The sequence below is a fragment of the Lipomyces arxii genome (assembly GCF_038497795.1).
Source record: "Lipomyces arxii strain Phaff 12-163 unplaced genomic scaffold V1512scaffold_8, whole genome shotgun sequence".
NCBI lineage: Eukaryota > Fungi > Ascomycota > Lipomycetes > Lipomycetales > Lipomycetaceae > Lipomyces > Lipomyces arxii.
Window position 1 is genome coordinate 397,809 of NW_027117707.1, and position 13,879 is coordinate 411,687.

The 13,879-nt window shown below is 42.9% G+C and overlaps 7 protein-coding genes across 7 annotated transcripts; 2 read left to right on the forward strand and 5 right to left on the reverse strand.

The window, feature by feature from the left end:
* The first annotated feature begins 155 nt into the window (after positions 1–155).
* Positions 156–1,436, forward strand: V1512DRAFT_263302 (uncharacterized protein). The gene has a single exon (XM_066916463.1). It carries the CDS (start codon positions 208–210, stop codon positions 1,198–1,200), a length of 993 nt encoding a protein of 330 aa, XP_066771461.1. The 5' UTR covers positions 156–207; the 3' UTR covers positions 1,201–1,436.
* Positions 1,437–1,492: 56 nt separating this feature from the next.
* Positions 1,493–3,231, forward strand: V1512DRAFT_263303 (tRNA-specific 2-thiouridylase). The gene has a single exon (XM_066916464.1). The coding sequence runs from the start codon at positions 1,573–1,575 to the stop codon at positions 3,127–3,129; it is 1,557 nt and encodes a 518-aa protein (XP_066771462.1). The 5' UTR covers positions 1,493–1,572; the 3' UTR covers positions 3,130–3,231.
* V1512DRAFT_263304 (uncharacterized protein) lies at positions 3,179–3,612 on the reverse strand. Its single transcript, XM_066916465.1, has 2 exons — positions 3,475–3,612; positions 3,179–3,426 (listed from the first exon to the last, which is right to left on the reverse strand). The coding sequence occupies exons 1-2, from the start codon at positions 3,560–3,562 to the stop codon at positions 3,293–3,295; spliced, it is 222 nt and encodes a 73-aa protein (XP_066771463.1). The 5' UTR covers positions 3,563–3,612; the 3' UTR covers positions 3,179–3,292.
* Positions 3,613–4,611: 999 nt separating this feature from the next.
* Positions 4,612–5,337, reverse strand: V1512DRAFT_208229 (uncharacterized protein; the record flags this gene model as incomplete). The annotated part of the gene is made up of 2 exons (XM_066913433.1): positions 4,612–5,127; positions 5,218–5,337. 2 exons carry the CDS (start codon positions 5,335–5,337, stop codon positions 4,612–4,614), a joined length of 636 nt encoding a protein of 211 aa, XP_066771464.1.
* Positions 5,338–5,486: 149 nt separating this feature from the next.
* Positions 5,487–7,351, reverse strand: V1512DRAFT_263307 (uncharacterized protein). Its single transcript, XM_066916466.1, has 2 exons — positions 6,925–7,351; positions 5,487–6,876 (listed from the first exon to the last, which is right to left on the reverse strand). The coding sequence occupies exons 1-2, from the start codon at positions 7,105–7,107 to the stop codon at positions 5,593–5,595; spliced, it is 1,467 nt and encodes a 488-aa protein (XP_066771465.1). The 5' UTR covers positions 7,108–7,351; the 3' UTR covers positions 5,487–5,592.
* Positions 7,352–7,368: 17 nt separating this feature from the next.
* On the reverse strand, positions 7,369–10,579 carry V1512DRAFT_225781 (ribonucleotide reductase). The gene is made up of 4 exons (XM_066913834.1): positions 10,255–10,579; positions 10,172–10,203; positions 9,996–10,121; positions 7,369–9,942 (listed from the first exon to the last, which is right to left on the reverse strand). Exons 1-4 carry the CDS (start codon positions 10,271–10,273, stop codon positions 7,477–7,479), a joined length of 2,643 nt encoding a protein of 880 aa, XP_066771466.1. The 5' UTR covers positions 10,274–10,579; the 3' UTR covers positions 7,369–7,476.
* Positions 10,580–10,661: 82 nt separating this feature from the next.
* Positions 10,662–13,795, reverse strand: V1512DRAFT_263313 (ribonucleotide reductase). The gene is made up of 4 exons (XM_066916467.1): positions 13,648–13,795; positions 13,569–13,600; positions 13,396–13,521; positions 10,662–13,348 (listed from the first exon to the last, which is right to left on the reverse strand). The coding sequence occupies exons 1-4, from the start codon at positions 13,664–13,666 to the stop codon at positions 10,910–10,912; spliced, it is 2,616 nt and encodes an 871-aa protein (XP_066771467.1). The 5' UTR covers positions 13,667–13,795; the 3' UTR covers positions 10,662–10,909.
* Between the last annotated feature and the right edge of the window lie 84 nt (positions 13,796–13,879).

Here is a 13,879-nt window from a genome sequence, read left to right on the forward strand (position 1 = left end):
TGGTTAAAGTATTCGTCGAGCGGCTTTACTTAACCGAATGACAGCGTACAAAACCCTTATATAGAAATAATTTGAGCCGCATATGATTCAAACTCTGTTTAGCTTTTTCATTTTCAGGCGGAGGCGAAAAGAAAAAAAGTTTGTTAACCAAAAGTGAATTTTTGCAGAATTTTTGTCAATTGTCTCTTCTAATTGTCAAATACAGAAATGCCATTACAGACAGCACCTGAGACTGTGGCTGGGTCTTCTCCAGATGCAGACGCTTTAATTGCTATGCTTGCATTGGAAAGAAAGGCTCGAATTACTACTCAAGGACCAAGTGAAGATGATATGGAGGATGAAGAACTTATTAACCAAATCGACGACATTGATAATATTGACGATATAACTGCTAGTTCGAGCGGTGTTTCTCTATTGCAAACTACTCGGACAAACCCAACTTCACCTCTGGCAGGTGCAAAGCCTTCCGGTCAGCATTTGGCGTACACTCATCCGCATTTAAATTCTGCAGCTTCGGCTAAGATATCTCGACCCGCATCTCCCTACACTTTGAACCCCCCAATCGATTTTGACGGTTTGTCTTGGCCGTCAATTGGTACCAGAGAACGTTTAGAGTCTACACCGGAAGAGACGGTTTTGAAGATTGGACGAATTGCAGATGCTGTCAGAGTCATTTTGACTGAAATTGGTGAAGACCCTAGTCGAGAAGGTCTTTTGTCAACACCGGAAAGATATGCAAAGGCAATTATGTTTTTTACGCGTGGTTACGAACAGAATATCAGAAGCGTAATCAACAGAGCGGTTTTCGAAGAGGATCACGATGAAATGGTTATTGTCAAAGATATTCCCGTGTTTTCTCTATGCGAGCACCACATGGTTCCATTTACTGGTACCATGTCTATTGGATATATTCCAAATTCTCGAGTTCTTGGTCTGTCAAAACTTGCTCGCATTGCCGAAATGTTTGCACGACGACTCCAAGTTCAGGAGAGACTGACAAAGCAAGTGGCTCTTGCTGTTTGGGAAATTCTCAGACCTCAGGGAGTGGCTGTGGTCATGGAAGCCTCACATATGTGCATGGTCATGAGAGGTGTCCAGAAGCCTGGAAGCTCGACTGTTACAAGCTGCATGCTTGGACGATTTCGTGAGGCCCAAAAGACTCGTGAAGAGTTTTTTTCTCTGTTGCGGGGCCGTAACTAATTTTAGTCGTCTCTTAAAGATTTGTTTGTGTCTTCTTTTTCTTGGTTTACTGTGTTATAAGGGTTGTAAAATTGGGATTTGGTTTGGTATGGGAGCTTCAACAGCATTTCGTTCTATTATGTCATAATATTCATTCAACTTGTATATTTTTATATTCACATTTTATCGGCGGTTACTAGACTAAAAAACTAATTTTTGTTTTGCAAAAATAATTATAATTTTATAATTTTTGAGAATTCGAGCTTTTATAATTTGGCACGGAAAATTCCGTCTTTGTCCATTTATAATTTCCGAGAATTTTGGTTCTCACATGGCAATCAGTGCCATCAGAAATTAAGCAACCAAAACGTGCTTAACAAGCAGAGAACAAGAATGCCTGTCATTGGCAGGACCATTAAATCGACGTCTGGATGGAATTTATTGCATTTTCGGTCACTACATTCAACAGCATACAGACGATCATCTACGGTCTATACGGATCCAGTTCCAGGACCAGATGATGCAATTTTTGTTGCCATGTCTGGAGGAGTTGACTCTTCATTTGTTGCCCATTTACTTTCTAAGCAGTATAAGAATGTTACTGGCGTTTATATGGCAAACTGGACACAACCACGGACTCCTAGGAAAGATATTCCAAAAATGATTTCACCGAGGATATCAGGAGACTCAGAACGACTACGGCAATATATGCAAGAAGAAGAAAAAAGACAGGCGGCGGAAGTCGACGGTGGGGTTTTATGCACGGAGACCGAGTGGAACGATGTTCAACTTGTTTGTAGAGACTTGGATATTCCCTCTATTCGAATGTCATTTGAAAAGGAATATTGGACAGACGTATTTGAGCCAATGATTAATGGTTTTATTAATGGCAATACACCAAACCCAGATGTTACTTGCAACAGGTTAATCAAATTCGGGGTTTTGTATGAAAATGTGGAGAAACTTGCAGCTCAGAAGGGCCACAAGCGATGGTGGCTTGCGATGGGGCATTATGCCAGAATAGCAATTCATAAACAAACAGGTCAATATCACTTATTAAGACCACGGGATTCAAGCAAAGACCAGACATACTATCTTTCGACGATAGACTCGAATCGAATGGGTAATATTCTGTTTCCCCTGCATTGCTACAACAAGAAAGAAATTAGGAAAATGGCTGAAGCAGTTGGATTAAGAACAGCTTACAAACCGGACTCACATGGTCTATGTTTCATTCAGCCGAGCGTATCTGCGGAAGCTGCAGCAAAAGCTCATCATGAAGGCAAGAAAATCTCAAGTATTGCTCGTGGATACACGCACTTTCGGGATTTTTTGCGAGAGTATGTGACTGAAAAAGAAGGAAATATTGTCTTGCTGGACGGAACAGTTGTTGGAACACATCCGGGCTTGTGGTACGTTACAATCGGGCAACGAAGTGGGCTAAACATGGGTTCCGTGTTGCCATCGACCGCGCCCTGGTATGTGGTTGACAAACGGGTAGACACAAATGAGATTGTGATTGCTACAGGTGTTGACAATCCGATGTCTTACTCTTCTGGTGTCATATGCCAGTGGTATTGGATGGTAGAGCAAGGCGAGAGACAGAATATGGTCACACTTGCACAGTCTGGCCAACTAGGCTTTAGATACAGATCATTACATGAGCCAATGCCTGTCAAATCGCTTGCTGTGCTTCCAGATGGTAAAGTGCAAGTCGAGTTTGCTGATCCTGCTCACGGAGTTGTGTGTGGTCAGTATTTGGCAGTATACCATGGCGACCGAGTTGTTGGAAGTGGACCGATTGAAAGTAAAGAATTATCATATCCTGAAGAAATTGAGAAAATGAAACAGGAGCTTATTCTAGCACGTGAACAGACAAAGCAAAGACAGCAGACAAGCAGGATTAAACTTCGAGTGATCAAGAGAGAAAAAGCTAGCCTTTCGATGTAAATATAGCGCAAAAATGCCGAAAATACGGTCAAAGGAAGTATAAAAAGTTATGTATATTATGTATATTATGTATATTACTAAATACCAACTACTATATGAAGCGTCAATGTAGAGTCCAAAACGCCAAAGAACAATAAAAGATTCAAATGTAAAATCGAGCTAATTAAGCAATAACTTCTCCACTTCGAACAGCCTTGCCCGACTTCTTAATCTGAGCAAGGACAGTATCGTAAGATACGTCTTCGGTTTTGACAACAACCTTCTGGTCTTCAAGAGTAATCTTGACATCACTAACACCTTTGGATTATTAGCACTGTGATTACACAATTCAAGCATGAAACACACCATCAAGCTTTGAAAGAACTCTGTTGACAGCGCCTGAGCAGCCACTGCAGGACATGGCAACGTTAAACTGGTATTCGTGAGCAGTCATATTGCGCTTTTTTAGTTATGAATGTTTGAATCTCGTAGATTGAATTGGAGATGGTCCCCTATATAGTGAAAAAAACTGATTTGTCAGTTGCATTGTTCTGGGTTAGGGCAACGGAGGGCGGAATCTCCGCGAAAATATCGTCATCATTAAGGTTCATTCGCTAAGGCTACTGTTATCCACACGGTGTGGCGTTTGAATGTGGCACTCACAGACAATCATGATGATCTAAGGTGATGAATATTCAATATACTCATTATTAATTAAGGTAGCTAGTTGATTTACATTTTGCCTGACCCATGACACCTATAGCAATCATTTTAACGATCCGTGGAATACACTGCTATCCCAGTGATTAATCCATGTGACCGGAGCCAGACTCTTCTTACATGACAAGTTTCACAAGGTGTGAGTGAACTGAGCAGTTTGAGTGCCATCAAATGTACTGTACCGTTTCCAGCACCTTTGACATCTTCGTCCGCTAAGCCGGTGCCCGGTGTTGTTAGACTTTTTGCACAGATAACCCGTAGGATAAACTAGCCCACATGCCACAGCATAGGCGTTGTGTCTTGCTGTTGTATTTGGCTCATAGTAGAGAATTCTACTAGACTGGACTGTGCATGTCGTCCTGTTTCCTGCTCATTTGAACCCACTTTTGAATCTGATGGTGCTGTTTGCTGTGCTGAGCTATGGACCAACGATAATGTACTGGAATCCTGACTCGCATCACTTGGTGAAGATTCACTATACTTTGGTGGAGCGTCCACACTTGATTTCTCAACTGAAAGTGAAGTTTCATTGATTGAAGATAGATTACTTATCGGCAGATCGTAATCAGATAGATGTGGACATTTTGCAAACCACGAAAGGTGTCTGGCACAACAATCTTCAAGAGTCAGGCATAAAAAAATTTATAGGACTTATTCAAGGCAGTGCCTGAAGTGCTGACGTACGCGTTTTTTAGCGTGCGGCCGTGAGAAACAAACGTATGAAATTCCACAACCCTAGGGTTAATTAAATAGTATTCCGTACCCCACACGACTATATTTGTATCATAAAAGTCTTCCAACTCCTTTACAGACTTTACATGTTTCTGTCTCGCCAATTAAAGATCCAAAAAACCCTCCTAATCCTAAATCATCCATGTATCCTCGACCCTTGCATGCACCACATAATACACCACCGATGCTCGGATCACCTGGTGAGACTACTCGCGGTGGTGCACCATTGTTCATAAAAGTAGTACGAGTTCCATATGGCGCAGGTGGTAGTATATGAACATTAGGTGACTGAGGCGCTGCAAATTGCTCAAAACAAGACCGACATAAGTGACCGTTTGAAAATTTGTAGCCTGAATTGCCGCATTTTTGACAGTGGTATCCAGGTGGATAAAGTAATCTCCCATTAGCCGATGTTGTGTAGTTCTCATAGGGCTGCTGTGATAATATAAGCTGTGGTCGATATTGCGTATCAGGATATGCACTTTGAGGTCGGTAATTGTATCGAGGTCTGCTTTCATAAGATTGCGGTACTGACGATGCATACTGTGGACGATTTGCCTCTTGTGGCTGTGGTAGTGGCGGTAGTCGCAGTCTGTATTCAGGTCTTTGTTCAACTCGAGGCGAAAGCTGATCAGGCCGAGGATGCGTCATTTGAACTAAAGGCGGGAGACCGGTTGGGATTACATCTGGTTGTGGTGTCGAGAACGTGGTTTCGTTGTCGGCTGTGGGCGTATATGGAGGCGGCGGATCATCCGGAGCTCTCTTTCCTGTAGACATCATGTGAGCTGACCTAGACGCGCTTGGATCTATAAATTATCTTCTGTATTGTTGACAAGAATATGTAAAGATTACATCTGAAATTCCGATGGTATGACAGACGTCACTCCTAACCCTACGCAGTACGGAATTTGTACAAACAACCTTCGTATGCTTATGCTACTAGCTATTACTATGAAATGATGCAAAACAAAAACCAAAGATCAAGACTTATGACAAAAATGTAGATACCAAGATTTAGAACAAAATTGCAATCTAGACCTTTTCTGCTGAAAGTGGCGAAGAACTACTCCGCCTTGAAATGCCATTGCAGACAAATTCAGCACTAGTGATACACCCTTCCAGCAAAACAAGACCTTCCCACATCCAACTGGCTGCAACCCAAACATTCTGCTGACCTTGTAACGTCCGTAATTGATCGACAGCATGCACTAGCTCATTTGATCTTACGACCCGCTCAAATACACTTTCAGACAGAATCTTGTCCTTCTGTATCCGGCCACCAAAATCATCGCTGTCGACATCATCGCTTAGACAAGTTGGGTTCGTGGTTTGAAATACACCTGGAAAAAGCACATGCGTGGCTTCTGTACCTGATGGTAGACAAAGCAAGTTTAGCTCTCGTATGTTCTGAGGATGAAGAAAATTTAAAACTCTTTCATCTGTATGTACAAGTACCTTGACAAAGTTCGTTTTGACTAATTTCAAAGCAGAAGCAAACGGTGGATACAGAGTCCCAATGCGACCAGGAGCTGTTGCAAAGACGACATGAGTAAAGTGTGTGTAATCTCCACCAGCAGTGTGTATCGTCCATGTAGGTCCGTCGCGTATTATTGCTCTTGCTCCAGCTCCTAAATGAATATTTTCCCTGTTAAGAGGTTCAATAAGTGCAGATACGGCCGATCTACTGCTATTCGAAAGCACATAATGCGCTTTTCCAAATGTTCGTGTCTTATAGTCAATGATGTCAGCAGCAGGCGCATTTTTTATTGTTGCCGCGTCGCACGTCGACATTGCGCAAAAAAGCGCAACCACAAATTTATCTGTAAACCATTGAGGAATGTGGAACCGTCGAGCATAGCTCTCAAAAGATTCAATGTTTGAATGTACTCGTGCCATGTCGACTGAACCGTATATACAGCCTTGATTTTTTCCGGTGTAACCATCATCGTTAGATACCGACACATTGCCACGAGGTGTTTTGACAACTGCAATAACTGAAAAATACAAATAGAATAGTGCAATAACCAAAAGATCAGTAATGTATTTAACCCTTCCAACCCCTGCCGGCCGTCCACCGTTCGTTAAACCTTTCCGTCCGCCATGCAAAAAATATGTATTCGTGTTTTCGTTAACCAACTCTGAAAAAGAGTATGTAAATTTGGCGTCATGAAATTGGAGACCTAAAGACCGATACAGAGCGATAACCCTCTTGTAGTATCCATCAGCAAACGACCTCATTGGCACGTCAATACGTTTCTCTACTCCGTTGTCATCCACTGCGCTCACAGAGGCTGCATCAAAACCTATGCTTGTACGCTATCTCTGTCAATACAGGTTGCTTCCTTTACGAGTATCCATTCTTACCTCTTCAAATAAATGTGTCTCATACCGAACCGTCTTATCACTAGCAGATGTAAGATAATATGCAGTTGCCAATCCTGCTAGTCCAGTTCCTACAATAGCAACTTTGACAACCTGATTATCGTCCTCTGTCTCAGTGTCAGATGCACTGGACTTACTTGAACGACTAGAGTGCGTAACTGACATGAATCATGCAAATATGAGCCTTACACGTTATACTCAAGAAATAACTAGCAGTTCATGACTCTATTAAAAACAAGAACACGCCTTATAACTTACGTGCTTTATGCTAATTTCGCTTCTACTGATCAACCTTGACGTGAGTCGGCGAGCTGTTAACCTTTAAAGTGTGTCAGACCCTGCGGCGAGCTCACCAGAAATTAAGGTTTTGGTTTTGATAACTACTGCATTCGGATGTATACGATATATATTGTCTCAGCCAACTTATTCTTGGAGAACACATAATTTATTCACACACAATTAGAAACTTAAACACCAATAATAATAGCAAACACTCGTCTAACTTTATCATACACCACTCATGCGAGCCCTAGTTCAACCAGAGCACATTTCACAAGCCTCTCGGTTCTCAATAGAGCACTGTAGAACTTTATCATTGTAGATATCGGCTTCTTCCTCAGTTATACCTTCGGTCTTGCTATTCTTTTCTGCAATATCGAGATTATTCTGCTTCCCCTTCTCGGCCATCATCCGTGCAAACAGTCCACCTGGAGCAGACTTTTTTTGCTCAACAAACTCGTCCACAATGCTAGCTTCTTCAATTTTCTTGGTCAGTTCTGCGACAGGGAGAACCATCGACGGACTTTGTTTGAGGTTTTCGGCAGAGAACGAGATCTCACGACGCGACTTGGTCTTTGCACCAGAAGCAGTACGCGCAACATTGGTGTCTAACACCTTCAAAGCTTCTTGATCCACAGTAAACTGAATCGGTGCAGATGCAGCCATCGTGCGAAGATAATACATTCCAGTCTTCAATCCCTTTTTCCAGCCGTAAAAGTGCATGGAAGTCAGTTTACCCATCGTGGGATCCTTGATATGGATGTTCAAACTTTGACTCTGGTCAATGAATGGTGATCGGTCTGCAGCCATATCGATAATGTGTTTCTGTGATATCTCCCAGATGGTCTTATACAGAGCCTTAATATCCGCGGGAATGTTAGGAATGTTTTGAATAGATCCGTTGTCAGCGATTATACGATTCTTCATGTTGTCAGACCACAGTCCCATGTCAACGAGATCCTTCAACAGCCATGGGTTCACAACTTGAAACTCGCCAGACAAGACACGTCGAGAATAAATGTTAGAAGTGTAAGGCTCAAAACACTCGTTAAATCCTAAAATCTGAGAAGTAGAAGCAGTTGGCATAGGCGCAACAAGCAGAGAGTTGCGAAGACCATACTTGGCTAGATTTTCTTTCAGTTCATCCCAATCCCAAAGATCAGATGGAGTAACATTCCACATGTCGTATTGTAAAACCCCCTTAGATGCAGGGGAACCTTCATACGTTTCATAGGGGCCCAACTCGGCTGCAAGTTCAATTGAGGCCTCAACAGCACCATGGTAGATTGTCTCAAAGATCTGTGTGTTGAGCTGCTTGGCACCAGGCGAATCGAATGGAAGGCGAAGAGCAAGGAATGCGTCAGCAAGACCTTGAACTCCAACTGCAATGGGGCGATGTCGCATGTTACTCTTGCGAGCCTCTTCAATAGGATAGTAGTTGGTGTCAATCAACCTGTTCAGATTACGAACGACCACTTTCGTAATGTCATGGAGACGGGTGAAATTATACCACGATCCTTCTTCATCTTTTTCTACAAAAGATGGCAATGCGATAGATGCAAGGTTGCACACAGCGGTCTCATCGGGTGCGCAATATTCAATAATCTCAGTACAGAGATTGGAAGACTTAATTGTGCCAAGGTTTTGCTGATTAGACTTGCGATTGCACGCGTCCTTATAAAGCATAAAAGGATTTCCAGTCTCAGTCTGAGCTTCAAGAATAGCATACCACAGCTTCTGAGCCCTGACAACCTTACGCGCTCGACCCTCCTTTTCGTATCGGGAATAGAGCTCTTCAAATTTCTCGCCCCATACGTCTGCAAGACCAGGTGCTTCGTTAGGGCAGAACAGTGACCAGTCGCCATTCTCCTCAACACGTTGCATGAACAAATCAGGAATCCAAAGTGCATAAAACAAATCACGAGCACGGACTTCTTCCTTTCCATGATTTTTGCGAAGATCAATGAATTCAAACACATCTGCGTGCCAAGGTTCAAGGTAAATAGCCATAGCACCTGGACGCTTGTTACCACCCTGGTCAACATATCGCGCAGTGTTGTTGAACACACGAAGCATTGGGATTAAACCATTTGAAGTTCCATTGGTGCCCGCAATGTATGATCCGGTGGCACGAATATTATGAACATTAAGTCCGATTCCGCCAGCAGTCTTTGAAATGAGTGCACATGACTTAAGAGTATCATAGATACCCTCAATAGAGTCATCCTTCATGTCCACCAAAAAGCATGAGGCCATCTGCGGTTGGGGGGTACCTGCGTTGTAGAGTGTTGGGGACGCGTGAGTAAAGTAGCGCTGCGACATAAGGTTATATGTCTCGATAGCTTTCTCGACGTCAGTACGATGAATGGCAACAGCAACGCGCATAATCATGTGCTGCGGACGCTCAGCAACTTTGCCATCAATCTTCAAAAGATAGGAACGCTCAAGTGTCTTAAAACCAAAATAGTTGTACTGAAAATCACGTTCATAGACAATAGCAGAATTAAATTCGTTGGCGTGTGCCCGGACAATGTCATGAATCTCTTTGGAGACCATTGGCGAATGTTTTTTGGTCTTAGGGTTCACCCAGTTATAAAGATTTGTAACAACCTGTGAAAATTGCTTGGTCGTTTGTTTATGCAAATTTGAGAGCGCGATACGCGCCGCGAGAACAGCATAGTCAGGGTGCGCGGTAGTCATTGACGCGGCGGTTTCAGCAGCCTAAACACTGTCAGTAAATAGTCTTTACTGCAAAATGTTTGAAAAACCCGTACAAGATTATCAAGCTCAATAGTGGTGACACCTTGATAGACACCAGATATGACTTTCTGAGTGATCGTTGCAGCATCAACATGTTCTGTATCAAGTCCATAACAGAGTCTAGACACGCGAGCGGTGATCTAACGGTATTAGAAAAAAATTGACAGTTTAACGCGTCAAAATGACTTACCTTGTCAAACTGTACGCGTTCCTTTCTGCCGTCTACATACTTCAGTTAAATTGTTATGTTTCTCATAAAGACGCGTAACCAACCTCTTTTATAGACAAACATCACGAAATATTGAGGACGTTTGCGATTTGAAAGTTAGAGCGTAACTTATGTGACGCGGTGATGTTAAAGGTGGGCAAAAAGGAAAGCGGCGGGTACTGAGGGGTTTTTATACCGTACACGGCCACACGCGACGCGCAAAAAGCCCAAAACGCGAGCGCACCACGTAGTCACGTGGTATCGCGTCAGCTCAGTCCCAGACTGGAACTTAGTTTATTTTTTAGCGCGTAAAATTAGCGAATTACTTCGCGTACAAGCGAGTTTTATAATTTTCATCTAGTTATATAATCCTCATAGCTCAGGTGTGTTACCAAAATTTATGTTATGTCAAATCATAGATCTACTGCAATTTCCTACCGGCTAATAGCGGAAAATTGAAATTATGAGTCAACCCGTTGTGTACCACCAAATGTAAACAGAATTTTTTGCCCCATCAAAGGCAAAGTGTATAATCTGCCGCTTACAATCATGGCATGTTTTAATGTCACACAAACTTTGTTACACGTTACCGGAGATACAATTGTGAAATATGTAATATAATTAGCTTTTGATATTTTCTGTGATAGGGGGGTTTAAAATTTACCAGAAAAACCGAACCACGTATCTTACACACCCCATCCAACCATGCAAATTGCTTACTTAACCAGAGCACATCTCGCAGGCCTCCCTGTTCTCAATTGAGCACTGCAAAACCTTGTCGTTATAGATGTCTTGTTCCTCTGCCGTCATCTCAGACTTCTTGATTGCAGACACCGGAAAATTTGAGGGCAATTCTTCCTCATCGGAAGAAGCGTCGAATGATGCAAGGGATGTCGCCTTACTCATCACAGGCGAGGGACTAGAATCAATCGAAAACTGCGAGCGCCTGAGAGAGTTGGCCAATGGGCGCACCCCTTGTCTAAACACTCTCTTGATTCCAGGACTAACATTCACGTGATTGACATGTGCTCTGGGTGCAACATTTTCAATGGTTTTCAATGCCTCTTGGTCAACAGTGAACTGAATAGGCGCAGAAGCAGCCATAGTACGAAGATAATACATTCCGGTTTTCAGCCCCTTTTTCCACCCATAAAAATGCATGGAAGTAAGCTTGCCCATGGTAGGATCTCTAATGTGAATGTTGAGACTTTGACTTTGATCAATAAATGCAGATCTATCGGCAGCCATATCAATGATGTGCTTCTGAGAAATTTCCCAAACTGTCTTGTACAGAGCCTTAGTTTCAGCAGGAATGCTAGCAATATTCTGAATGGATCCGTTATCAGCAATAATACGATTTTTCATATTATCTGACCACAATCCCATATCGACCAAGTCCTTAAGCAACCAAGGATTCACGATTTGGAATTCACCTGCCAGGACTCGCCTGGAATAGATATTGGAAGTATAAGGCTCAAAGCACTCATTGAATCCTAAAATCTGAGAAGTAGAAGCAGTTGGCATAGGTGCAACAAGCAGAGAGTTGCGAAGACCATACTTGGCTAGATTTTCTTTCAGTTCGTCCCAATCCCAAAGATCAGATGGAGTAACATTCCACATGTCGTATTGTAAAACCCCCTTAGAGGCAGGGGAACCTTCGTACGTTTCATACGCACCAAACTCAGCAGCAAGTTCAATCGAGGCTTCGATAGCGGCGTGGTAAATGGTCTCAAAAATTTGAAGATTAAGCTGCTTACCACCGGGAGAATCAAATGGAAGACGTAAAGCCAAGAAAGCGTCGGCCAGTCCCTGCACACCTACGGCAATTGGTCGATGGCGCATGTTGCTGCGCTTTGCTTCCTCGACGGGATACATGTTGACGTCAATAATCTTGTTCAGGTTGCGCACCACAACTTTGCAAACCTCGTGGAGTCGGTTGAAGTTGTACCACGAGCCTTCATCATCCTGCTCAATGTATGAAGGTAACGCCAAAGACGCAAGGTTACAGACAGCAACTTCATCAGGTGCTGAATATTCAACAATTTCAGTGCATAGATTGGACGATTTGATCGTACCCAAGTTCTGCTGGTTCGATTTACGGTTGCAAGCGTCCTTGTAGAGCATAAAAGGATTTCCAGTCTCAGTTTGAGCCTCAAGAATAGAGTACCACAATTTCTGGGCCTTTATGGTCCTCTTAGCTCTTCCTTCTTGTTCGTATCGGTGGTAAAGAAATTCAAATTCATCGCCCCAAACATCAGCAAGACCAGGAGCCTCATGAGGGCAGAACAGAGACCAATCACCATTCGATTCAACCCGTTTCATAAACAGATCTGGAATCCACAAAGCGTAGAACAAATCGCGTGCACGGACTTCTTCTTTACCGTGGTTCTTGCGAAGATCAATGAACTCAAAAACATCAGCATGCCATGGCTCCAAATACACAGCGAATGCGCCAGGACGCTTGTTACCACCTTGATCTACATATCGCGCAGTGTTGTTAAACACGCGTAACATGGGAACAATTCCGTTAGATGTACCGTTAGTACCAGCAATATATGAACCGGTAGCACGAATATTGTGAACGTGCATCCCTATACCCCCAGCTGTCTTCGAAATGAGAGCGCAAGTTTTGAGAGTATCGTAAATACCGTCGATGGAATCATCAGCCATCGCGACCAAGAAACAAGAAGACATTTGAGGTTTGGGAGTACCAGCATTATAGAGAGTTGGAGATGCATGAGTAAAGTATCTTTGAGACATCAAATTGTAAGTTTCAATAGCCTTCTCAACGTCATCACCATGGATGCCAACAGAAACACGCATTATCATATGTTGTGGACGTTCCGCAACTTTTCCATTAATTCTTAGTAAGTAGGATCGCTCGAGGGTCTTGAATCCAAAGTAATTATACTGAAAATCTCGCTCATACACTATAGCCGAGTTTAGTTCATCAGCATGAGTCATGATTGCATTATAAGTGGTGGTAGAGATCATTGGCGAAGCTTTTTGCGTCTTTGGATTTACCCAGTGGTACAGATCTGACACAACCTGAGAGAACAGCTTTGTAGTTTGCTTGTGGAGATTCGAGACCGCAATGCGAGCAGCTAGCACAGCATAATCAGGATGAGCAGTTGTAAGAGAAGCAGCAGTTTCTGCAGCCTATACAAGTGTTAGTACTTGATTTGACGCGTTAATTGTCGACCTACAAGATTATCGAGCTCCACAGTCGTGACTCCTTGATAAACACCCGAGATGACTTTCTGCGTGATTGCAGCAGCATCAACATGTTCAGTATCGAGACCGTAGCAAAGACGAGAAACGCGAGCTGTGATCTAACTATGTCAGTAAAAATTACTTCGCATACGCGTTTAAAGCTAACCTTGTCAAATTGAACGCGCTCTTTGCGTCCGTCTAGCTAATTAGTAATGATCACAATTTTTTACAGTAACGAAACAGACCTCTTTTATAAACAAACATTTCGCAATTTATGTTGATTAAGCAGAGAACAAAGTGTAAAGAGAGAAAGAGGCGTAAAAAGCGAGTGGACGTGAGTAACAAAAAGTAGAGAGATATTAGTGCGGCGACTAAATTTTGCTTCGGTAAGCCACCGACGCGTTCATAACGCGACACTTCAAGGCACCCGCTACGAATGAGAATATACAGATTTTTTTAGCGATAACCACCGGCTGA